Genomic DNA, 26,762 nt, shown 5'->3' on the forward strand with positions numbered 1-26,762 from the left:
GGTGCCCATTATTTTAATCTATAGTGTAGACAATATATACAGTATATTCAGAAATGCTGTATATATCAGCTTATAAAGATAACATTTAGTGAATGTATACACATATGCCTCATATAGCATACATAATATTAATACCAAAAGTACTTATTTTGCCAAGGGCAACATTTCTTTTTAGTCCCTCAGGTCTGAAACTTAAGTGTCACCTTCTACCCCTCTCTATCTTTCATTCTTCCATATTCAATCTGTTGCCAAAGCCTCTTATGTCACCTTTACATTGTCTTTCATATACTCCCCTTTTCTTCTCTGGTGCAGATCCCCATCAACTCATACCTGGACCATTGTAATAACCTTCTGTGAGTCAGCCTGCTGCAAGTCTCTCCAGTCCATATCTTCTACAGGAAGTCTTTCACAATCCCTCTTCATTCTAGTGCCTTCTGTCTTTTAATTATTTTCTGTTTATCCTGTATGTGGCTAGTTTACTATATTTACTTGTTAGCTGCCTCCCCCCACTTAATTGTAAACTTCTTGAGGGCAGGGACTATCTTTTGCCTCTTTTAGTATCCGCAGTACTTAGCACAGTGTCTGGCACATAAAAGGTAAATAAGAAATATTTATTGACTGACTTCAATTAATGAAAAATTTCATCATATGGGTGTTCCTTTTATCAGTGCTGATTACAATCCCTTCCATGCCTAATCTTACACTACATAATCATCTATGTTTTCTTTGCATCTCTTCTACCACCTCTTGTGCAAAGGTTATCATTGGGAAAAATGCTTTTGACTACTTGTACTTCTTTCCATTGACCTTTGAATTATTTTAAAAGCCTAAGGGGATTACTTTACAGTATGGACATACTAAAAGAATGGAAAAAAATCAATCAAAAAGATGATCAAGAAAACATTTATAGTTCCTAATCTACATGACTCCTTTCTCATCTTTATAAAATGATCTTCACCCATATCAAGGATATTCTTGTTGAAGACATGAGAAGGAATAGAAAGACTTCTGCAAATTCTTTTCTTTTTTTAATAAGGCTTTTTAATCTTCAAAACACATGAATAGATATTTTTTAACATTCACTCTTGCAAAACCTTGTGTTCCAAATTTTTTTCTTCCTCCTTTCTCCCCACCCCTCTCCCAGAGGCAAGTAATCCAATATATGTTAAATATGTGCAATTCTTCTATATATATTTCCACAATTATGCTGGGAAAAAATGAGAAAGAAAACAAAATGCAACAAACAACAAAAAAAGTGAAAATAATATGTGATCCACACTCAGTTCCCACAATCCTCTCTCTGAGTATAGATTATTCTCTTCATTACAAGAGCATTGGAACTGGCCTAAAAAAAAAAGAGCCATGTCCATTAGAATTGATTATCCTAGTCTTCTTTGTTGTCTATAAGGCCTAGTTCTGCTCATTTCACTTAGCATCAGTTCATGTAAGTTTCTCCAGGCCTCTCTGAAATCATCCTTCTGATCATTGCTTACAGAACAATGATATTCCATAACATTCATAGACCATAACTTATTCAGCCATTCTCCAGCTAATTGCTATCCACTCATTCTCCAATTCCTTGCCACTATAAAAAAGGGCTGACACAAACATTTTTCCTTTTTTATGATCTCTTTGGGTTACAAGCCCAGCAGAGATACTGCTGGATCAAAGAGTATGCACAGTTTGATAGTTCTTTGGGCATAATTCCAGATTGCTCTCCAGAATGGTTGGATCAGTTCATGGCAAAATTATTTTTTTATGGCAAATATCAACTTTGTAATCACACATTTGACTAAAAAATGCATAAAATATGACATTTCTGAGTATTATTTATTTATTAAAAAATAAATTATTTGCCTCAGTAGTGCAAAATGTAATCTTATAAAAATTCCATCAATAAGAAATATCATAGGGTTATTGAGAGACAATATGTTATATTGGAAAAGGCACTGAATTTGAAGTGAGAAGGTGTGGATTTAATTTTTGCCTCTATCATTTTTTCCCTGTATGAGCATTAGTAAACCACTTAACTTTTCTGGAGCTCAGCTTCCTTATATGTAAAATGAAGGGGTCAGACTACATGTCCTATGAAAGGTTCCATTTTGAGACTTTATGATTCTTTGATAAATGCAGAGTCAATTATGTTCAATGACCATCAAATTATTAACCTCAAGTAAGGTATAAAATAAGGAGAGCTTGTTTAAGAACACACTAAATGTATTCTTTCAAAGGGAAAAATTCCCCCAGATGCTCCTATTAGCAGAGGATATGGTGCTGATTGCATCCAGCCCCAGACAAATTACATGGTCTCCTCAATGAGATACACAATTACTCAAAAAAAAAATGAATCTATGAATGCCTTGATCTATATTTAGATAAAGCTTAAAGTTGGGAGCAGTAAGAAAAGAGGTTAGGAGTTATCAGTTAGATGCATTCTGGTGGAATTCAGGAAGAGTTGATTTTGTTAATTTGGATAATACCTATTAACAAAGTAGCATCTGAAGACTTCTGACTTAGAAGGGAGACATCTATGATGATGATGATGATGATGATGATGATGATGATGATGATGAAGAAGAAGTAGAAGGAGTACTTGGAGTTAGGATAGACCTGGAATCAATTCATTTGGATTTAATGAGCTTTCTTTAAGCTTATTTACCATGGGAAATGGGAAATTAGACTAATTTAGTCACTCACTACTTAGATAGTAGACTAAGGGTATATACATAGACAAATCCTGTTTACCAGCTATATTACCCATGACAAATCACTTAAGTTCTCTGAATCTCTGTAAAATGAGAATTTCATTTTACATGAGGTAGGGAACACAGTCATCAGGTTGTTGTGCCACATTAGACAATGTATGTAAAGCACTTTATAAACTTTAAAGTGATTATATGATTAAATGGATGAAGTGGAGAGAGTGTCCCACCTGAAGTCAGGAAGAGTCATCTTCCTGAATTGAAATCTGGCTTCAACTACTTAGAAGTTGTGTGATCTGGGCAAGTCACTTAACCTTGTTTATCTCAGTTTCCTCATCTGTAAAATGTGCTAGAGAAGAAAATCAAAAACAATTTCAATATCTTTGTCCAGAAAACCCCAAATGGAATCATGAAGAGTTGAACAGGACTGAACAATAGTTAGAGAGAAATTAGGAACCTAAAGGGTATTTAGGGTAGATTTTATCAGAGAAAGGAAAACTTGAGTAGAGCATGCCTTATAGAATCAAAGCTGAGATTTATATGATTCCACCAAAAAATATTTTATAAAGCAAACAGTTAATTTCATTTATTATTTAATTTGTAATTACCTATTGTTATTTTGTTGCCCCCATACTTAAAAAGCTTAAAGTTTAATTATAGGGACAACAATAAAACACATGCAACAATTTTAAAAAATTCAAGGCAGTGTATAATTAAGTTAAACCATGTGGTACAAATCATAAGTGCATTAATTGTTCAGGGAAAAAAAGGGTGTGTGTTAGGAGTGGCCAAGTAAAGCTTCAAAGGTAGAACTTTGGTTAATTCTAATTATCGTCTTTTCAAATCATTAAATAATCTGCTATACAAGATTCCAATAGAGGAGTTCTGAGGGGTCAGTTGGGAGTTATGACACTGCAAAGTGGTTTCACACTTGGGAGGGTGCTGTGTATGCATCTGAAAAACCCGAATCTGAACACTTTTGCCTTAGAAACAAAAGCAGCTCATCGGAGCTTATGACTAAATAAAATTTTTTATTTAAATAAATAAATAATAAATAAAAGTAAATAAAAAATAAAAAATTTAAATTTTCAATTAATTATTTGTTTATTTACGAGTAGGGCACATCTGAGAGAAGGCAGGGGAAAAACAGAACTTGAGGGGGAAAAGTGCTAAGAAAGGGTGGAGTGGTGGAAGAAGATAGTGAAGGAAAAGGAAAGAATGAAGATCACAAATTTGAAGATGGAAAGGACCTCAGATATCATTTTGTCCAGCCCCCTCATTTAATAGATGAGGAAACTGAGACCCAGAGGGATTATGGAATTTAACTATGGTCACATAGGAGTAATACACATTTTTGAACACAGGTACTTTACTTCCCGGTTCGCTGATCTCAGAAAAGGGAAGGAAAACAGAAAGGTAAGAAAGGAAGACGTGGAGAAAGGTAAGAAAGGAAGACGTGAAGAAAGGCGGAAAAGTGAAAGAAGAGAGCAAAGGAAGGAGGGAGCTATAAGCAGGGAGAAAAAGAGAACGAAGAATAGAAAGAAAGAAATAAGGATAGAAGGGAGCATGGAGAAAAAGGGAAAGGTGGAGACAGACTGATTCTATCTTCACTGGACCTAGGAGAGCGACTTCCTCCTTTTTATGGTCCTGCCCCGAAGAAGGCGTGGTCAAGGGGAGGGAGGCACCCCTGGCGCGGGCTGAGTAGAGGAAAGGCTCCAATGGGAACGCCGGGGTTTGCCCGCCCCTCACCTCCTTTGGGGCAATGAGAAGCTAGAGTAGAGAGGCGAGGTGGCCGGCCTTCTTGAGAGAGTTTGCTCTGGAGGGGATAAACGCTGCGGTGCGCGGGTTCCGACTCAGCCAGTCCTGCCGAGCTGGTCTGCCATCCCCCAACTCCCTTCCAAAGAGAAAGGGGGTGGGGGGAGGACAAGGGAGGCTCAGCTGGAGCTTCTGACCAGGAGGAAAGTGCGGGCTGCCTGGCGAAGGGGGAGTGCCTAGAAAGTTAGTGTCCTCCGCCGGCGGAGCCATGATCTGGAGAGGCAGCCTTGACCTCGCGCCTCGAAGTGTAGCGCGTCCCCCACTGCTCGCCCCTTTGCTGCTGCCTACACTGAGGTCTCTGCTTTTGCTCTTGCTGCTGCTGCTTGGGGTCTCGCCGCCGCTGGAAGGGCGCGTGGAGAAACTAGGTGAGTGGAGGGGCCGCTGGCCCGGGGCAAACCCCAACTTTTCTCGGTGACTTGAACCCGGTGCTGGCCCCGGACGCCCGCCGGAGCTGAAATACTTCTGAGGCGAGGGACCTGAGGGAGAATGAAGGGATGGAGGGAGGAAGGAAGTTGGATTAACCGCCGCCGCCACCTCTCCAAATCCTGTGCCTGGCAGCCCGCGTGCAAACCTCCGACCTTAATCCTGGAGTCCCAGACACCGCGCTGCTTTACGAAACGAGCTCGTGGGATGAGTGTTTCTCATCGCACTCCGCGAGTCCCACGAATAAATAATCCAAAATAATTAAACCTAAATGATCTGACTTTCTGGTCAGTCTGCCTACTAGCTAGATTCCCTGGCTGCCGACCTTCTGAGAAATGTCACAGCTCTAAGCCCTTGAGCGCGGGGACAGGCTTACACGGCATTTCCGTGTGTGTGTGTGTGTGTGTGTGTGTGTGTGTGTGTGTGTGTGTGTGTGTGTGTGTGTGTGTGTGTGATAGGAGAAAGAGGTATCAATAGTAAAAAGCCCCCATTGGAGCTTCAGTTTTTTAGACATATTCAGACAAAGTGTCCATAGGCTTCTCCATCGCTTAGCACAACGCCTGTCACATAGTAGGAGCTTAAATGTTTATTGACCGTGTTTCTTTTCTTTTTCCACCAGACTGGCTAAGGAACCCGTGATGTAAATAAGGTTAAGAATATCTGAGTTAGATTAATGAATACCATTGTTCTTCCCTACCCCTTTAGTTTTACGATTTCCTTTAGCTTGCTTTGGCTTTAGCTTTTGAGTGATTGATTCAATTGTTGCCAGGAATTCACTCCTCTCTCAGCTTGTTCTTTTTGACTGATCTGGGTGCCATGCTTGGTTTGACCTAGTTAATCCATACCTAGTTTATCCTCGAGGCTGAGAATTCACCAGATTAAAGTAGCAAGCAATCTTCTGAGACATATGTAACTATGATTTGTTAATCTTTCTTAATTAGCTATATAATCTGAAGGAAAGAAAAGAAAGATTACACTGTTGCAATCTGACCCCAAGGGATGCTTTTTATGTCCAAGCTGTCATTTTTTTTTTTGCCTCAGTTTCCTTTGATTCTTCCTCATCCTCTCCCTAACAATGTTGCTACTGTCTAAGAGTAGTGACTCTAAAAGAACCTGATCAGCAAACCCTTCTGGACCAACTTATATAAAACAGAAAGAAAACTAAAAATAAACCAAAATATGGCAGTTTTCACAGTGCTGTGTGACAGTTGCTGGCAAGATTATAAGCATTAATTCGTGGTACTAATTAGGAATTATTAGCAATTCATTGTGAAAATGAATATTTTAACTTGAGAGAAGCATCATGGCTCTGTGGACTGAGAACTGGATTCAGTCAGAAATACTTTGGCAACATTCAGGCTGAATTCCAAGTTACTGACCTCCTAAAGAACCAGGGCAACTTTCTAAGATTCACATATCACAGTATTGGATGACCCCTTATGATTTTTCTAAAGTGTAGGTGTGCCCATATCACCCCTCCCTTTTGCTCTCATCCCCTTTCCTGGGATGTTTCAATAGCTTACTCTCATCTTTGGGATCAAATATAATGTTCTCTGACATTTGAAGCTTTAAATTTGACCACCACCTTACTTTTCAGGCTTCTTTCAAATTACTGTCCTCTACACTCTTTACAATCCAGCCTTACTTAACCACTTGCTGAAGTCAAGGCACTAATTAAGGATGAGGGCAAGTTAAAAATCAAATCTTGCTGAAACTCACACATAATACTCCATTTTCCTTGTCTAGAATGCTCTGCCTTCCTACTCCCCACTCTTAGTTTCCTTGGATTTAGGGGAGATCCAACCTTCTGCCTGAAATCTTTTTAATCCACTCCCTCATCATCTGTTAATGCATTTACTGCTTGTTGAGATGACTACCTAATGGCCCTCCCATTAGAATGTAAACTCTCTGAGAATGGGGCTTGAGTTTGTGATATTTTGTTTTGTTTTGTCTGTCTTTATAAACTCTTAGCTTATCCGTATGCCAGGTAAGTGGTTGTGGAGTGATTGAACTATTTTGGCCTGAGAATTTTCCTTATCAAAAATTTCTTACATCATTGAAATCCCTCCCCTACCTCCAAAAAACTCCAATTAACTTTTAAAATGTTGGCCCATAGTATACATAGTTGGTAATACTTGATTTAAACCATTTTTTTTCTTTTCTTTTCAAGTCATGAGATACAAATTAAGGGGTACTTTTTAAGTACAAGACATGGGTGAACCAAAAGCTTACAATATTTATAATGCTGGTGTATTTAAGGTTTTACCCATTTTTAAAATCAATCTCTAGATCTTTGTCCATCCAGTCCATTAACTAAACTTTTTTTTTTTTTAACAGCTTTCTTGGAGAAAGTTAGCAGTGTGATTATGTAAACACTTACAATTTGGCTTTAAATTGAATATGTCACTATGCATTACCTGATGGAATGTGATGTAATTCTTGTGGCTACTATTTCATTTGCAATAAAATATTATGCAATTTGACAGAGTCAAGGGCACTAATTAAGGATGAGGGCAAGTTAAAAATCAAATCTTAGATTTGAAAGCTTGAATGAGGAGATTATAGTGACAACAATTATAACAAATTAAGTAACAATACACATTTATGAAAAGTGATAAGATTTAGAATTAGAAGAGAATTTACAGTTCATTTAGTTCATTCCCCTTATTTTCCAGATGAGGAAACTGAGGCTCATGTAGTAAATAGCTAATAGTGAGTGTTTTAAGAATTTTAAAACTGTTTTCCACAACTTTGGAAGTTCAGTTGTTGTGTACCAGTTTTACTGATGAGAGAACTGAGGCTCAGATAAATTCCTATTTATTATCACACAACTAGTAGAAATAGGAGGTAAACTTGATCCAGGGTTTTGTTTTGTTTTCCTCTACTCTTCCAGACTGCCTCTAAATAAGAAAATTGTGGCTTTTTTTCCCCCATTCCCCTAAGTATGTTTCTGGTTTTCTGAGGTTCTCAGGTTTTGTATAAAACAAAACTAGTTCATTTGATTTGAACTTTATTGCAGATTTGAACAAATGAGGTATTTCTTTTTTGGGAGGGGGGAATAGAACATTTGATGATGAAGAGTATATTATTTTATAGTATCTTTAATTGATAGTGAAATATTTTAATCTTTTATTCTCAAAAATCTTACTTAAATGATCCAATTTTGAGTTCTAGAAAGATATTGGTTTTTTTTAGGAAATTAGGGGGTTGATCCAGTTGTTTTTATTACGTTTTGGTGTTCCATTTTTAGGAGATCAGTAGCAATAACCTTGAAAATAAGCATTCATCTAGCTGTCTTGAATGAATAACAGTTTGTTCTGCATAAGGAAAAAAAAACAAAATTTTTATTTTATTATCTTTGCTCTATTCTTTTAGGAGTAAGAATATATTAAACAAGATAGGAGAGTAAGGACCATTTTTGGAATTATGAAACTTCTTTTTAAAACTTGTTTAGGAATACAGAAATAGGATTTTATTATACATAGCTGATATATTTCAGGGACATAATTTGATCTGTCATGTATCCAAAGCTGTGTAACAATGAGCAATGTTATAATAGGATTTAGTGTACATACTCATAAGGCTGATAAGTGGGATTATTTTAAGTCATGCATGGATTGCAGTTTGGCAACACCACATTGCAGTGTTGGTCCCTCATAACTGCTTAAGTGAAAGCAAGTATTGGCACAAGCTGTTCAAACATAATTTTTATCACTTAGAGAATAAAATTTAGTGTCAAAATGCAAACTAGTCCTTTCTTTTAACTCTCCTGGTATAGATGGAGTGACTATGATTAGTCCCAATCTTATTGCCTTAATAGCAGACTTTAGAGCATTATTATGAATATCCATGGGTCAGGAAAGATATTTGCTTTCTATATGTCTTTTAAGTGGAAGTCATGTGGACAGAAAAAAATACAAGTCACCAAACCAGCAGGCATGATGTCACTTGTACAGATGATTTGTTCCATTCATAAACTTAATATTTACACTAAGTATTTCAGGAAGGAAATAATTTACACTAAAATAACTAAAAATGGTTCAAAGAATGTTTGTAAAAACTAAGATTTTAACTTTGGATAGATCAAAACAGGATTTTGATCTTTTGTTTTATACTTAACTTAATAACTTGCAAACCTCAGGGTGCCAGAAACAGACTTGGGAGAATGAAAAGGAAAATACATATCCTTAAATAAGTGAGTTGTCATTTATTTTTAAGCTACTTGGAGAGAAGTTAAACCATTTATTACATGTTTAAAGGTTTCCTTTATTTGGAGACAAAATAATTTGTTTATGCAAATATTTCTGGAGTTTATGAAGAATGATCATATAATGTGGAATTTTTAATTATAAGTATTCCATAACTAGTTATAGGAATATCAATCACCATGTGCACTAAAAAATGACATCCTTTTCACCATTTACTAGTCTTTTACTCATTCTACAAGTACTGGAAAATGGAATACAAAAGGAGTAGAAAACATAGTCCCCATGGGATCATACATCTAAAGCTTCAGTCTTTAAGACCAGGCCCCCATCCCAAATTTTAACCAGGAGTAAATTGAGGCTCAGACCGGTTAAATGACTTGCTCAGAAGCACACAGGAAATAAAAGGCAAACTGGAATTTGAACTCATGTCCCAAAACTTCAAGTTCAGCTTCAAGTCCAGTCTTGAAGACATTGTTCTTTATTTGAGCTATCAAGTCACATCTATGAAATGATTCCAAGGCAAAGTAAAGAAATGGTGTATATATCACAGCTGCTTAAAGAGCCTTTTGTTTTTTAGGAAAGTCTGAAAAATTTGTTTTTTTAAAGACAAAATTTATTTCTGACCAGGCAGATTTTGTGAATTTAAGTGAAGAGGAAGGAACAACATGAATTTTCATCCTCTTTTTACCCCTTCTCCCTTAAAGAATTTTAGTCTGTGGGAGCAATTTGCCTTTTTGAAGTTGAAAAGTCATGTTGATGTAATCTTCCAGATGTTCAGGCCTTAGTTGTAGTTAAAAATAGTTGTTTGTTTGGGGGTGGGGATTTGTAGCTGGTAAATAAAGAACTCATATGGTGACTTGTGGCTACAGTTCCTTATGTAGAAATAATAGCTGACTTAGATGTCTAGTATAGTGAATCCAGTTAACCTTGCAAAAGGGCTTCTTTTGGTATAAGAAAGGAAGGAGAGAAGGAGGGAAAAAGGGAAGGAAGGAAAAGAAAAGGAGGAAGGAAGGAAGGAAGATGAATCTGAATATTTTAGAAAAACAGTGTCTTATAGTTTGAGAGAATGGAGTAGAGAAAAATGATATGATTTAGATTTGAAACTACATATTGAAAATATGATTATTGCATTTGTTACAGGACTGTGTCAATCTTATTTGAACAAAAGATCATGAAGCTTTGAAAAACTTGCTGGCAATAGCCTCTTGGTATTAGTTGTTCACAATATTTTTAATTGATTAGACAAGGCAATTGGCTTTGGGCAACTTCTAGGATATTGAAATTGTTGTATTGGAGAATATCAAGAATCCTTAGGAGAAACTGGGCTTGAATCTCATCTCTGACCCTAATCATGTGAACTTGGGCAAGACATTTAAACTACTCAGAACCACAGATCCTTTATCAGTGAAATGGGGATAATAATAGTACCCACTTCATATGATTGTTGTGAGAATCAGATGTGGTAATATAAATAGAAAACACTTTTCCAGCTATATGCCAATATCAACTAGCGTCGTCTTCGTCATCCTATATTCGCTTTGTGCATAGCATGTTATTTTGTCATGTCTTGAAAGTCTAGATCAGTGCTTAATACATAGGGGTTTATTTTCTTTCTCCTTCATCTTGTGTGCTGTTTTGAAGTTTGTAATAAACAGCAGAAATTCCAGGTTTTTGTTGTTTACAGAATCCTGTGGTAAATGCATATTTTAAGATAATTTAATGATTTATAGAAAAGCCTGCCAGAAATCATTTGGAAACTCAGTAATCAGGAAGGATTTTATCTTCAGGTTTTACTTCTGAACTCTCTCTATTATTTTTTAACTTGAGTTGGATTTTTCTCTCTAGACAATCTCCTCTTTCTGGAAAGAGACCACAAATTGATAATAAACCTACCTTCCCCTCCAAAGCAATTTTTAATCCTCTTTCTCTTTTTCTTTAAGGTCTTCCTCACATCTTCCATGAAAATTTTTCTAATTCATTCCTCCCCTTTCCCATCACTCAAAGTAGTTCACCCAACCTCGTTTTTCCATTGTTTCCTTTTATGAATGTCTCCTTTGCCCTTTCTATCTTATATCACATTTACCATTATTAAATTATAAGCTTCTTGAGGGCATGGGCTATTCCTTCCAAGGAATTGATCCAATCAATTGCCAAATCTTGGCAATTCAGCTTTCACAACTTCTCTGAAATCTTTCCCCATCTTTTATATCTCTCAAATCTCCACTTACATAGGCTGAGAGGTTTTTCCCCCTAAAAGTATTAGAAGTATTTTTAATGGGGGAGGGTAACATGGTCAGAACTGTATTTTAGAAACATCTTTTTGTCAGCTGTGCCAAGGATAAATTGGAGAGGGGAGAGATGAGAGACAAGACTATTATAATAGCCTCTTATGGAACTTCAAGAAAGAGATGATAGGATTTGAATTATAATAGAGGGTTTGTAAATGGAAGGAGGGCAGCCAAAGGCTGGGTTCAGGGTTGTAAACTTTTGTGACTTAGGATGGTACACAAAGTATCTAAAATTTATTTCATATCTGTGGGAACTCCTTTTGCCGCTGTACCTAGCACATACCAAATTCTAAGGAGAGTGACTTGAGGTATATGGATATTGGAGTATGCCTGAGATCCTATAAACTCCAAGTTTGTGATATGAAATAGATCTGCTGATTCCATAGCTGTTGTTAGTGGCCCAGATCCTTATATTTTAAATCTGATTTACTGAATTCTAATCTAGTTTTATGAAAGGGCCTTGGGATATCCCACAGGCTCCAAATATCCAACAAAAGTCTAAAATTTATATAATCTTAGAAAAGAAGTTCTTAACTTGGGGTCACTGAACTTTTAAGAATATGGTTGGATTTCAGAATGATTGCCTTCCTTTGTCATTCTGTCTATTTTTTTAATTTTATGCATTTAAGAAAACATTTTCCTGAGGAGAACTCCATAAGCTTTATGATTACCACATGAGTCCATGACATTAAAAAAGCGTTAAGAATCCCTCTTTTAGAGAGGTGTCAGGCCCTAGAAATTAAGTGTCTTGTTCAGTACTACATGTGGTATGGGTCAGGTGCAATTTAAACTCAGGACTTCCTGATTCCTCATTAATCTATTTAACCATGGCATCATGTTGCCTTTATTATTATTATTTTTTGGTAAATAGATTAAGATATTATTTCTTACAAATAACAACCCAAATGGATATTTTATAAAAGCCAGTTAGCCTTAAACTACCAGTGCACTCAAGGAAAACCTGAGCAGACTGACTATCGTGTGTTTTTAGTCACATTATTTTAAAGTAGTTGTTTTAACTCAGAGCTCTTCCTTCTTACCCACAAAAAAGAATACACTTTAGATTTCTGTAGTAGGTTTCAGCCCTAAAAGAAGATTAAATAGACCCTGGTGCCCATGGAACTGCTCTATTTCTTTCTATCAACCCATTCTTTGTTTTGTTTTGTTTTTTTGAATGGGGAGCAGTTATCTTGTTTCCAGAATCAGGATGACTAAAATTCGTTCTTAATCTCTAAACAACACCGACTTTGTTTAGTCCCCAAAAAACTTTTCTGGGGAAAGAAGAGCCTACTTAAGTCCATACTATCAAGGAGAGGAGGAGAAAAATATCCCTGTTTCTTCAGAATAGTCTGAAAATCTGTCTGTGTAGTGGGGAAAGGAGGGAAGCAACATGGGTGTTTTAGATGTGTTTATGAGGAGGGGGGAAGATACAGCTGTGGTCATTTCCCTATTGTTGACTTTCAGAATTTTGGACGGCCATAGAACATGTCTTTTTCTGCCAGTCCTCGTGCCCTTCTAAATGCATGCTAGTGTTTAATGGAAAACAAGGTAGAGAAGAACCGTATACTTATTTCACAAGACCTAAAGTTAGAAGGGATTTTAGAGCATCTACTAGTTCCATCTTCCAGATGTAGAAATTGAGGCATAAAAGGTAAAGTGACTTGCCTGAGTCATACCCAAACATTCTGGCTTCAAATCTACTCTATCATTATTTAGATCTCCATTGGAATTTAATAAATTACTGTAGTTCTCCACAATTTGTAATGATTCTTTTATGTCATTTATACATCTCTATTTGCCATAGAAGAAATTTTGATATTTTCCTTCAAAATGATAGATGATAACTAATAGCTTTTTATGATAGATAAGGATAGTACAGGAAAGCAGTACACATCATTTGGGAAGAGTATATTCTTATTTCCCTTTCTCTCTGAAGAAAGGGATAGCATGACAAGTATTTAGTTTGATAGCATTCAATTTTTGGTCTCCTAACTCACTAGCATTTTTGCCTCATTAGATACATGACAAGATGTCATTTTTTCCCCCTACCAAGACTTCCTATTTTCTGCTCAGTAAACATTGATTGCTTTTCTCTTTTTTTTCATATAAGTGCATTAACACATATTCCTACTCATCTGTCTTTTATTTATGTTCTCTTACAGTCAAATTAACCCAGAATGGTTTTAGAATTGACCAACTTGTCTACATATTACAAATGCTACTTTTTTTCTACTTTTTTACCTTTAATACACATTACACTCTTTTCATATATTCATTCAATTTGACCTAAAGCAGTGTACCTGCAGGTTGCAAAATACAAGTGTTTATCTGCTTAAAAAACAAATCAAATAATTCATACTTAGAAAACAGGATTCTTTTTAATATGAAGTCTTTGATGTTATTTTAGAAAAATTCTATTATACCTTGAGTTAATTACACTTGTAATAGAAAAGAAAGTACTTGACCTTATCAGTCTACTAAGATCCAATTTGCTACTTCTGAATTTTGAAGAATAGCTAATCTCAGTAATGACATATCCACAGTCATTTTTTTCTATAGAAAGGAAATCTGGGGTCAAGTGGAGGGAGCATGATGTTTTCAATTTTATCTAGGATCATGGTATAATGAATTTGGATTCAGGAGACTAGGAATTGAGTTCTGACATCACCATTTGCAAATGATCCTCTCAAAGTCTCATTTTCTATAAAATGACTGTGGTAAAATTGGCTTAATTTTCTGGGTGTTTGTGATGAAAGTACTTTGAAAAATATATACAAGATAGAGTTGCTGTTAGCAGAAACTCAGATATGAATGATTGTTTTCCAAGTATTGTTACTATTTATTAAAAAAACAAAACAAAACTGAATTTCTTTTCCTTTAAAAAGTTTTGTCCATTGATGCATTGTTGGTGGAGTTGTGAACGAATCCAATCATTCTGGAGAGCAATCTGGAATTATGCCCAAAAGTTATCAAACTGTGCATACCCTTTGGTCCAGCAGTGTTAGTTACTAACTAACTAAAGAAGGGAAAGGGACCTGTATGTGCCAAAATGTTTGTGGCAGCCCTGTTTGTAGTGGCTAGAAACTGGAAAATGAGGAGAATGGTTGGGTAAATTGTATATGAATGTTATGGAATATTATTGTTCTGTAAGAAATGATCAGCAGGATGATTTCGGAAAGGCCTGGAGAGACTTACATGAACTGATGCTGAATGAAACAAGCAGGACCAGGAGATCATTATACACTTCAACAATGATACTGTATGAGGATGTATTCTGATGGAAGTGGATATCTTCGACAAAGAGAAGATCTAATTCAGTTCCAATTGATCAATGATAGACAGAAGCAGCTACACCCAAAGAAAGAACACTGGGAAATGAGTGTAAACTGTTTGCATAGGGAAATGACCACAGCTGTATCCTCCCCCCTCCTCATAAACACATCTAAAACACCCATGTTGCTTCCCTCCTTTCCCCACTACACAGATAGATTTTCAGGCTATACTGTTTACCTTCTGAATCCAATTCTTCCTGTGCAACAAGAGAACTGTTTGGTTCTGCACACATATTTTATATCTAGGATATACTATAACATATTTAACATGTATAAGACTGCCTGCCATCTAGGGGAGGGGGTCGAGGGAAAAATCGAAACAGAAGTGAGTACAAGGAATAATGTAAAAAATTACACATGCATATGTTCTGTCAATAAAAAGTTATAATTATTTTAAAAAAAAGTTTTGTCCATATCCGTTTTAAAAATCATGTTCTGATGTACTCCTTCCTTCTAGATCTATCCATCCCTTCTGCTTTGTTCTCTGGAATTTTCACCAACGTATTTTCACTTTAAACATTTCCATTCTCACTTGCACTTAAAGATCTGGCTCCTGTCTGAATTCCTGGTCCTCATTCCAGTTCTAGTTACACTTTCACTCAGAAAACCCTGACTCACCTGTTGGTAGAGCTGAGGGAGACAGAAATAGACCTCTTTGTACCTCAGTTTCCTCATTTATAAAATTAGCAATAATTTCACCTGCCTTGCAGGGTTGTCTGTGAGGATTTTTTGATCCTTACAAAGTGCTTTGCAAACCCTAAAGTTCTATATAAATGCTAGCTTTGTATCATTTTGTTCCTCATTGCTGCTTCTAGATTCTCTATTAATCAGTATCACCTCAGCAACTTCTTTTCCTTTAAATTTCATGCTATTTAAATTTACTCCAGTCCAGATTTAGGTGGTTGTTATTTATATATATTAGGATAGTCTCCTCCCTTTCTCTCTGAGTTCAATGAGCTCACAGTCTCTCTCTCTTCTAGTTCCTGCTTTACATCAGCAGATTTCCATATACATATTGGTACTCCTCCAAATATCCTCATTCTTCTCAATTCCAAAGACCTACTTCTCTCTTCCCCAGCTTTGCTGTCACTCACAATTATTCCATTTTGATGTTTACAAACTTGAGTTACCTTTATCATGCTATCTTTCCTTCTGCCTTATAATTTCTAACCTTGTTCTTTGTCATTATGACCTCCAGTCTCTCCACCCCTCAGTTCTTTTCCAGCTTTTCACCCTGAACTGGCTACATTCTCAACAATACTTTTGTGAATCACTTCAGCTTGAAGTTGCCTTTTGCTCTTGCATCTCTTTCCCCCTTCTCCTTTTACCATCAATCATGCTGCTGTTGTTTTTCATCATTTGCCACTGAATGAAGCTAGAGAATAATAATGGTGATGATTTTGATGATGATGATGATAAGAAGTAGCACTTAGTGTTTTGAGATTTACAAAACATTTTTTTTTACAAATATTACGGATCTTATTTTATCATTCCTTAACACTAAGGTGTAATGTTCCCTGGTTCGGTTTTCCTGGGGGTCTCTGGAGCAGCCTTCTTTTCAGCAGAGTAATCACCAGAAGAGTAGCCAAGGGGTTAAAATCCAAATCCTTGATTATCTATTTTAAAATCTTGTCTCCTTTCCTGGGGCCTGGTTAGCTTTCTTAAAGGCCTTCCGGAGCCTCGGTTTCAGTGGAGAAACTAAAGGGGAGAGACTGCCACCAGGATGGTGTGAATGAATCTGAGTCCAAGGGCTTGTGCTTTCAGCCTCCAGTCAGCTTGCCTTCTCTAGCTCTGAATGAACCTGGTGAGGCTCCTAACTTATATGCTCTACACTGAGTATAAACCAATCATTATATCACTAGGAAACCATTATTTGTTGTAAGATTAAATCAATCATACTGAACTTAGAGAATTATTAAACACCATGCTAAACTAGATAGCCATTGTCTCATCAATTCCACTTAGTACCTTGTAAGAATCCTTGTTTCAAGTTCAGAGTTCTGGCCCATAACACTAAGGAGGTAGATTTTACAGATGAAGAAATTGAGGTATGCAAGGTCACACAGCTAATAAGTGACTAAATTTGGATTAGAAATTAGGCCTTCCTGACTTCAGGTTCAGTGTCCTATTCACTATGCAATTCAACTGCCATAAAAATCATACTATATCCACTACAAATATGTATATATATATTACATATATATATATATATAATTACATGGTCTTAACTGGGCCCTAATTGTAGCAAGGCAGTCCTTTTATATCTGCCTTTTGTATAGCCTTCTATTTCAAACCTCATCCCCTCTCAAATCTCCCAGGGCATCTATTCCTCCCATACCTCATCTCATAATTCTTTTAAAATATTCCCAAGGAGGTTCCTCTTCCCTCTTCCTCCTTTCTTATTATTCAGATGTCTTCTTAGTTATCTATTCCATCCCTAAAAGTGCTCTCTCCACAAGCACTAGTGATCTCTTTATTTAAATACATTGTGCTTTTCTCAGTCCTTCTTGACTTCCTGCAACTTTTGACACAGTCTTCTTGTGAATATTCTTTCCTCTCTAGTTCTTTATGACTCCTTTCCTCTTTTTCTTATCTGACATGACAGTACCTTCTCAGGCTCCTATTAATTCAGATTTTGCTTACGAACTATGAATGTTTTCCAGAACTCCGACTTGGACCACTGTCTCTTTTCTCTCTGTGATATCTGAATTGGTGATCTCATGGTCTCTCAGGGATTGAGTTAGCACCTTTCTATAGCCTTAATGGTGTATCCTGAGTGCCAGTCTCTAATCATAAGTTGCTTTTTAGTTATTTTAAACTGTGTGGCTCAGGGCTACCTCAAACTATCATGTCCCAAACTGAATTCATATTTTCCTTCAAGCCTTCCTTTTTCTGAACTCCCATCTTCTTTTTGAAGGCCCCACAGTACTCATAAATCTCCCATTTTAATAACCATGGCATCTTTTTTAACTCCTTACTCCCAGTCACTTCATCTATATTCTCAATCACCAGATCTTGTTTTTGCATCTATAACCTTCCTTTTTTATGTCTCCTTTTTTTCATTTACTCATTCATCCCTTGCTCAGACCTTTAACATCTCTTACCTGGCGAATGATAAGTCAACAAGCATTCATTAAACACCTGTGGGTCAGGTATCCTATCCTTAAAGTCAACTTCTCTGTCACGTTCCACATATCCTCCATGTTGACAACATCTCTACTTTTATATTTCTCCTTTCTCTCCACTTAGAAAGCCATCACCCTGATGTAGATTCTCCTACTTCATGCATCACCTCTTACATTAAATGGCATTCTTGTTGGTCTCCCTATCTCGTTTCACTCCACTATATTTCCTTTGCCCACTTTAGTTACCAAATGATTTTCTAAATCACAGATTAGTTTGTTATCTTTGTATATTCCATTTGTTAACAGTACTTCAGTAGCTATGAGGAGGATTTAATAGCAATCAGTGAAAATTTCAAAAATAAATTAAAGATTGGTGTAAGGAAATGTTCCTAATAATTAGAACCCTCTTGAAAAGAGAAAGGGTTTCTTGGCAGGTTAATAGGTATTTCCTCACGAGAGACCTTGAAGCAAAATCTTGAATGACCACATGTTAGGAATAATGTAGAAAGGAATCTTATTCAGGTAAAGATTGGACTAGATGGCCTTTGAGTTCCTTTCAGAGGGATATATGATGAAGTGATTTAAGGTAATAATAGCTGAAATAAGGAAATTCTTTGGATAGTTGGAAAATATAAAAAAAACAAAACATAAAGACTTCTTGTTCCAACCCATTTTCCAACCTATTTTGTAGTATGCTTCCCTTTCTGCATCTCCCATTCCAGCTACAACAACTCCTTGATCTTGATTCCTTCACACCACTCATCCTGCTAGACCTATAATGAACAGCAGGAGGAAAATGTAGAGAGAAGAGAGCCAAGGGAAGAACTTTGGGGTCATTGACATTAAGGAGGCAAGAGAAAAATGAGCCAGTTAGGACACCCCAGAAGTTGTTATTAGGAGAGGAGGCCAGGAGAGTGCAATGTCACTGAAGCCAGTGTCAGAGAGGGAATATCAGAAAGGAAGGGGATGTTTGCACCCTTAATTAAGAATAGTTAGATTATCTTTACTTAGCTTCATAATAATATACGTGACTTTCTGGGCTCAAGGGAGAGAAGTGACCTTTTTAGTTATAGTTCATTTCATCCAAAAGTTGAAAATATGCATGTTCAAATACTGGAAATAAATTTAGCAAATGTATCCTTTATAAAGACAAGGAAAGATTCCCATATGTGTCCACAACTCTTTTAGTGAGAGCAGCTTGAATATTGCATCAACATCCTGACATTATTATGAATAAAGGTCAACCACCACTACTGACTTCCTCATCCTGAGCATCTATTAAGCAGAGACAAACAATTGTCTTTGAACCGATCACTTTGTGCTCTTGTTTTTTCCGTCCTATCTTTCATCTACAAAATTACCGTTAAATCTCTCATGCAGCTAAAGCTGATTAATTAGGATATTAATGATGAAAACATGGGCATAGTGTAATAGTAGGGAGGAGAGGGTATGGTAGAAGAGGGACTTCCTTCTGAGGACTAGTGTAATGAGAGTAGTCAAAATTTCAATGTTATTTTTAGAACTCTAAGGTCAAAAGCTTCCTCTCACCAGAATTTTGCTCCCAGGAGTATGTGTTTGGGGGATTGATTCTTTTATGTGTAGTTCTCATTTTGGCCCAGAACTTTGTGGGTACTAGGTAAATATTGCCATTAAAAAATCACTGACAATTTTTCCAGACCATCCAGAACAGGGGTTCTTAAGCTTTTGTGTGTGTGTGCTTTTTTTCAGAAGAAAGTTTTAAATGCATAAAATGAAACATATTTTCTAACAAAGGAAATCAAGTATATTAAAAATACAATTATCAAAACATTCAAAAAACAAGTTCATGAACTTCATGAACTTCTTAAGAACTCTTACTGGAGGTATAGAATGTTACTCAAGATTCAGTCTGATTATACACTCCTAAGTAATTTTTCCAAGATCAATAAGCATATATTAAATGCTTCTTGTGATAGGCCCTGTGCAAGGCATGAGAGATACAAATGCAAAAAAAAAAAAAAAGAAAAAAAGAAAAAAACAAATTCTGCTTTAAAGGAGTTTCCATCCTAACATATCCTATAGAATTAGGAAATGAAAACAGAATATGTGACTTGCTTAAGGTCACACAGCAGATTGTTTAGTCAGCCTGATTTAAGAACTGTATGTCCTGACTTCAAATTTTCCATTAATTCAGTGCCATCTTTTTGGCATTATTATTAATGCATTTTCCTCAAGATTTGAGGAATTTAAATATAAAGTATTTCAGTATAAATGTAAAGTAAAATAGATATAAAATTATTTTGAAGTCTTCCAATGAAAATCCTTACAATTTACAAACACTTATCGAACTTTGGACAGTACCAAGGACTAGATTGTTGCAAATGGCTATCCCATGTACATCAAAATGTAATTGCAAAAAAGAAAAAAAAAACACATTCAAGAATCTTTTGGCTAGAAAAAAATATGGATTGAAAGTCAAAAAATTTTATTTCAGTCCCTGCTTTGCCACCTAACTTACTCTTGGAGAAGAGAAGAATATTGTTTTTGTTTTTGTTTTTTTTTTTTTTTGTCTGTTATCTTTGTAAAGCTTAAAATAGAGCCTAACTTTATTCTTACATGGAAGTATCCTTTATTCAGGCTTGCATTATATAGGCTCAGTTAAATAAGTTTGACTCCATGCTTTGTTCCTGAATAGTATTTTTAACTGACAGGAAATATTATATTACAAATATGCTATTGATTAACTTTTGATTTTACCTTAATTTTATTCACTTTTTTATTTGTTGAGATTAAAGAACCACACTCTTCATTAACTTTTACATCAGTTTAATAAAGTTATTGATGTAACTGAGAACAATCATAGATAGGAGGGATATGACTTAAAGAAATTCTCAGAAATATCTGCGAACTTGATACTTGGTTTCAAGTCCCTCTGGCCTTTTGTCTCAACATAGTGTTCAATAGATGTTGTACTAAAAGAGAACCTTAGAGTTTATTAGTTCATGGACCGTAGTGCTGCAAAGAGCTATCAGGATCATCAAGTTCAACTCCCTTTTTTGTTCTAGAGAAGGAAAACTGAAGCCCAGAGAAAATAATTTCTTGTTCTTTTAATCCAACTCTTTGTGATCCTATTTTGGGACTTTCTTGACAAAGATACTGTAATGGTTTGCCATTTTCTTTTCCAGTTCATTTTACAGATGAGGAAATTGAGATAAACAGGGTAAAGTGATTTGTTCAGGGTCACAAAGCTAGTAAGTGTCTGAGGCTGGATTTGAACTCATGAAGATGACTCTTCTGATTTTATCATCCTACCATTGCATAACCTACTTGCTTGAGAAGTTAATAGCTGACAATTATATTATGCTTCAACGTTTGCAAAATACTTTACAACTATGACCTCATTGTATTTTCACAGCAATCCTGGGAGATAAATGCTGTAATTAATCCCATTTTACAGATGAAGAAACTGAGGTTGAGAGAGGTCTCCCAGCTAGGAAGTATCTGAGGCTGGAGTTGAAGTTAGGTCTTCCTCACTGCAGGATCAGTGATTTATTACATCCTCTACCAGCCTCCTTTCATCACAATGTCGATAGTCAAATGGCAAAATTCAGACCTAAGATTCCCTATGTCATGATATATAAATCCCACACTTTACAGACTGCTTTCCTAGTCAAACAAAGAGCCCTATAATAAGATTCTGTCTCTACTGTTGTGGTTGAAAAGATCTTCATCATCAAGGGCTCAGACTTGATCTCAGACATGGGAAAAATTTTTCTCCCACCCACAAGTTCATGACTTGAATGTCTTGGAAACTTGCTGCAACTTGAATGTTTCAACAGCATTGAAATCATGTTGCTTGAAATGTTTTTTATCTTAGTGATATCTTTTCTCTCTAACTCACTTAAGGGTTAATTCAGTAGTGGGGAAGAAAACAGCCATACAGATTAGTCATTTCCCAATAAGGACCTCTCAGTTGAAACATTGTCCTTCTAAATACCTTAATTAGAATAGCTGGTTTAGGAATTACAGAATCTAATCTTGCTCAGGTATGGTTTCATTTTGTTCCACTCCTTTTTCCTGTTAATGGAATATGATTTTTTAATCAAAGGGAAATAGTGTTTTAAGGAAGTTAATGTTTTCCTTTCTTAGTGGGTGGAATTAGATTAGATTAAAAAGAAACTTGAGCATCATTGAAAATTTAATTTTTGATTTTATTAATATTGCCTAGCCAGAAATTTCAATTTAGCATTCTGAGAATAAAGATTATTAAAGATTAAAAGGTAAGGTCTGATCAATTCTTTGGTTTTAACTCTTTTAAATCTAGAGGAAAAAGAGAATAACCTCCCAGAAATGATTGATTTAAACCAAAGGAATCTTAGAAACCACCTTTTCCATCCTGGACCCCTCCTTCTTAGATGTGGCAACTCAGGGAATTGTGGTAATTTGCCCAGAATCACCCAGGTGTTAAATTGCCCAGCAGGGATTCAAATTTAGATTCTTTTGGCAATATTTAATGATAGATGTGCTGTAATGCTTTGACTACTTTTTAGTCTATTTTTTAGGGTTCACTATGGAAAAAATGCTTTTCAGGTGCAAGATATATTGGGGTATTTTCAAAATTCTAGTAAGGATTTTGACATTTTCTAAGCAAAATCTTATAAATTGAACTCTTTCTAGATCATTTTAAGGAAATAAAGAGGAAAATAATTGGTCCATTGAGATTAAACCAATATGAAATTATGACTTTCTTGGAAACCAAAAGAGAAGAGTAATAGAGAATGGGATTTAACTTAGAAATACTTCATTTTCTGGGCAGCCCAGCCCATGTATTCTGGAGTGGGGAAGACACTCAGTTATAGAGTTGGAAGAAATAGAAAATATTGTAATCTTTGGCTGCCTGAGCAATTCATTGAGAAAAACATGTATAGCACCTTCCTTTCCTTCTTTATTCTCCACTCCTATTTTTTATCTCTATTGCTGGAAAAGGGAGCAATTCTCATTGAAAACAGTGTAATATTGTTCTCTTCATGCTCCCCTTTCTAGGGAGACCTGAAAAAACTTAAACTTAGAACAACTTGCCTTTTATAATAGAGAGATAAATGTTATGAAATTATGTGGAAGGATTTGTTAAAGGGCAAGGGTGAAAATATTTCCTATAAATACATTTAAACACAAGGAAGGATGAATAAAGTGAAAAAAGAAACACTTATTGCTTATTTTGTTCCAAGCATGATAATTTGTAATTCTACATGAAAGGAAAAAAAAAAAACACAAACAAAATCTATTTTAGTCTTTCCAAGTTTACAGTCTAGTGGATGACACTACATACTTAGTGAAGTAGCGTCTGGGAAGGGCATTTATAGGGAGGGAAATCTCAGAAGGCTAATGAGAAATAGATTGACACACCTTATTCTGGAACATTGGTAGAGTTGATTTGATCTTGGTTCAAGAACTGGAGGGACTTGGTGAGGAAGTTGTAGAGGAAGCTTTTGATGACACACTCACATGAATTTCCTGATAGTCAAGTTTAAAATACTTACGTATGCTTTTGTTTTTGTAGTTCTGAAAAAGCCTCAGTTTTTTATCTGTAAAAAGAGATAAATAAATTTTGGTGACAAAAACCTGGTTCCCCTGGATTGAGCAATGACTGACAAATTGTAGCATATGAATATAATTGAGTGCTATTGTATCAAAGGCAACAAAAATATGAGGCATTCAAAGAAATATGGGAAAATTTGAACTGATGCAGCATGAGGATATCTGAACTTACCGGAAAATATGCATAATAATTACACAAATGTCAACATTTAGATCAGTTGCATGGACCCATGATCAAAAACACCTCTCAATAGAAAAGTAGAAGATCCCTAACATGGAATGTTGCAGACCTAAAATCTTTGTGAGTTGTGTTTTGCTTGACTTTTTTTGTCATAAGAAAAGATTCAACTGGGGTGGGTTTGAGAAATGATAATGAATATTAAAAAACCAAATAAATCACTAATATTTTTTAGAAGAAACATCATTGCATAATGAAAAGAATGCTTAATTGATTTCCTTATGTATAAAATAGGAATAAAAATGTTTTTGTGACCTTACCAGATGGTTGTGAGGATCAGATGAGAATATTATGTGAAAATGTTATATTTTAGAAAGCATTATATAAAGTGAAAAATAGTAGTAGTTATTTAGTTACTCTTAGCTACTTTATAGCATGTGAACTGGAGATAAAGGTTAAATGTCACTTATCTGGCCCCTCTCCCCCAATCAGCTCTTTCTCCAAACTTCCCTATTTTTGTTACTGTCTTATTGTATTGTTCATTTTCTCATTCAGGCTTAAGAATAGACATCTCTTTGTCTATTTCTTCCATATCTAGCAGTTACTTTTATTCTTGACTTTCAAATTCAGTTTTTTCTTGTTGAGATTTTCCTTAAAATGCATTTTCTTGCCTTTCTCTTTTCCATTAGGCTCCAGGCTTTCACTCTTCCATCAGCCTTCCAACTAATCTCATCTATTCCAGAAGGTCCCTATTGCAATTCTTATTGTATAAAGCTGACAAACTAATTATTGGGAGCCCTGCAATCTCTGACAAGCAAGTCAACTGTTATCAAGGGGTTGCACCTATTACCTAGATTCTTCACTGCCCAGATTTTTCAATGTTCTCCACCCAAGACCTCAAGGAGCTCACAATCCAGTCAGTACACATGATTTCCTAGGGACAAAATAGATGTAAGAAAAAAGTCACGTAAAAACAGCAGACTTCCAGAACCACTTTCACGTATGGTTCACCTGGCTCACCATTTTTTTCTCCTTATAGAACACATAGCTTTGTAATCAGCAAGTGGGCTTGTGGGCTAGGCAGAAACAGTCCTGTATTAGGTGCTAGGAAAACCTGAGGTCAAATCCTGAAAACTAGCTGTGTGATCCTAAGTAATTTACTTATCCTCTCCAAATCTCATTTTTTTCATTTGTAAAATGGGGATAATATAACAATTACCTACCATTAAATGAACTAAAAGGGCTTTTCAAACCTTAATTTAACCTTAAATTCATCAATTATATTGATACTAGTTATTAATACAGAAATTAAATATTCTATAACAAACACATATAAAGCATATCTAAAGTAAATACAGAGAGGGAACACTATAGCAGCTGGGGATAGGAGGAAAGGTCTCATAGTGTATGAGCTAAGCTCTGAAGGAAGAGACAAGAACACCGTGAATTCCAAGCATAATGAAAGAGTGTGTATTTATGGGGTGGAATGGTGGGGAGGGGCACTGTTCAACCTTTATAAAGGCAAAAAAGTTGAGAAGTGAGCTGTCATGTGTGAATAGAGTAGCAGTCAGAAAAACAACTTGAATTCAAATCTGGCCCAGGTACTAGCAAGTCATTTAACTTTGTCTTAGTTCCTCATCTGTAAAATGGACTGGAGAAAGAAATGGCAAACTATTCCATTATCTTTGCCAAGAAAACCTCAAATGGGGTCCTGGAAAGTCAGAAGCAAAAGAAGAATATTAAGTCTGGGTCCAGATTATAAAAGGCTTTAAAAAGAAGGGGAAGAGAATTAAGCATCTGTATAGTACTAAGTACTATGTTCCTAAGTACTTTAGAAGTGTTTCTAATTTGATCCTCATAAATCTTAGCAAGATAGATGGTATCGTCATTTTACAGTTGAGGACACCAGTCAGTTTTACAGTTGAGGCAAACATAATTGATTTGCCCAGCTAGTTAGTAAGAGTCTAGGGCTAGATAAAAGCCAAACTGAGGAGTTTATGGTTGCTCCTAGAAGTGATTGAGAACTTTTTAGTCAAGGGGGTGATATGGTCAGATCTATACTTTGGGAATATCACGTTGGCTATTGTGTGGAAGAATGGAGAAGGTAGTCTTACATTTAGGAGACTAATTAATAAGCTATTTCAGTAATCCAGGAATGATGTAATATCTATGCAAGGGACCAGGTGTGTATTTTTGCTTTTTTACTACTTTTATCAACTCTTGTAGATAGCCTCAGAGTTGGACTTGGTGTTATTTTGTGTAGCTGCTACTACTACTACTACTACTGAATTATTGTACTTAAATGACCTGTCCTGGGTTCTTTGAGACCTGAAAAGGAAACTTACAAGTCATCTATCTAGTCCAATCCCTTCATTTTATACATGAGGAACCCAAGGCTCAAAAAGGGTATAGTGGTTGCTAGACAAGTAGGGAGACCAGGATTTCAATTCTGGGCCTTTAATTCTAAATTTGTGACTTTTTAATTTTTTTTAATCAAGTCTAGATTCTTCTACTTGTTCTTCAGGATCTTCCATTTACCACCCTCCATCCTGCTTGGCCAATTTTGTACTTAAATAAAAATTTAAATAAAATAATCAACAAAAATATATTTTCTTTCCTTCCTACCTTTTCTTTTCACCCTCTTCTCCTCCCATTGAAAAAGGGGGGGAAATCATATATCAATAGTCAAGCAAAACAAATTCTCACATTGGCCATGTCCAAAAAACATATATTTCCTTTCTTTATCCTGAGTCCATCACTTTCAACCAGGAAGAGGCTAGAAAGTTTTATAAGGAGTCCTTGTAATTGCGGTTAGTTGTGGCACAATTTACCTCTCCTATTTCTCTCAGAATCATTTTTTTTTTACAATATTGTTCTTATTACACAAATTATTTTCTTGAGTCTGCCCAATTTACTTTGTATCAATTCATAATCAATTCAATTCATACTTTGTATCATATCATTGCAAATTACTTTGCATCAATTCTAGGTTTCTCTGACCATATCTTTCATAATTTTTCAGGGTTCAATAGTATTCCAATATATTTATAAAATTTCAAAATTTCTCTAGTCATTCTTCATTTGTTGGGCTGTTTTTTGTCTCCACAAAGAGTT

At 35.7% G+C, this 26,762-nt stretch overlaps 1 protein-coding gene across 1 annotated transcript in view; it reads left to right on the forward strand.

The window, feature by feature from the left end:
• Positions 1-3,793: 3,793 nt before the first annotated feature.
• DCBLD1 (discoidin, CUB and LCCL domain containing 1) overlaps positions 3,794-26,762 on the forward strand; it is a 103,043-nt gene continuing 80,074 nt past the window's right edge. Inside the window, exon 1 of the mRNA XM_051997613.1 lies at positions 3,794-4,882. Coding sequence (XP_051853573.1) covers positions 4,726-4,882 — 157 coding nt within the window. The 5' untranslated portion in view covers positions 3,794-4,725. The remainder of the gene's footprint in view (positions 4,883-26,762) is intronic.

The sequence above is a fragment of the Antechinus flavipes genome, chromosome 4, assembly GCF_016432865.1.
Source record: "Antechinus flavipes isolate AdamAnt ecotype Samford, QLD, Australia chromosome 4, AdamAnt_v2, whole genome shotgun sequence".
NCBI classification, from domain to species: domain Eukaryota; kingdom Metazoa; phylum Chordata; class Mammalia; order Dasyuromorphia; family Dasyuridae; genus Antechinus; species Antechinus flavipes.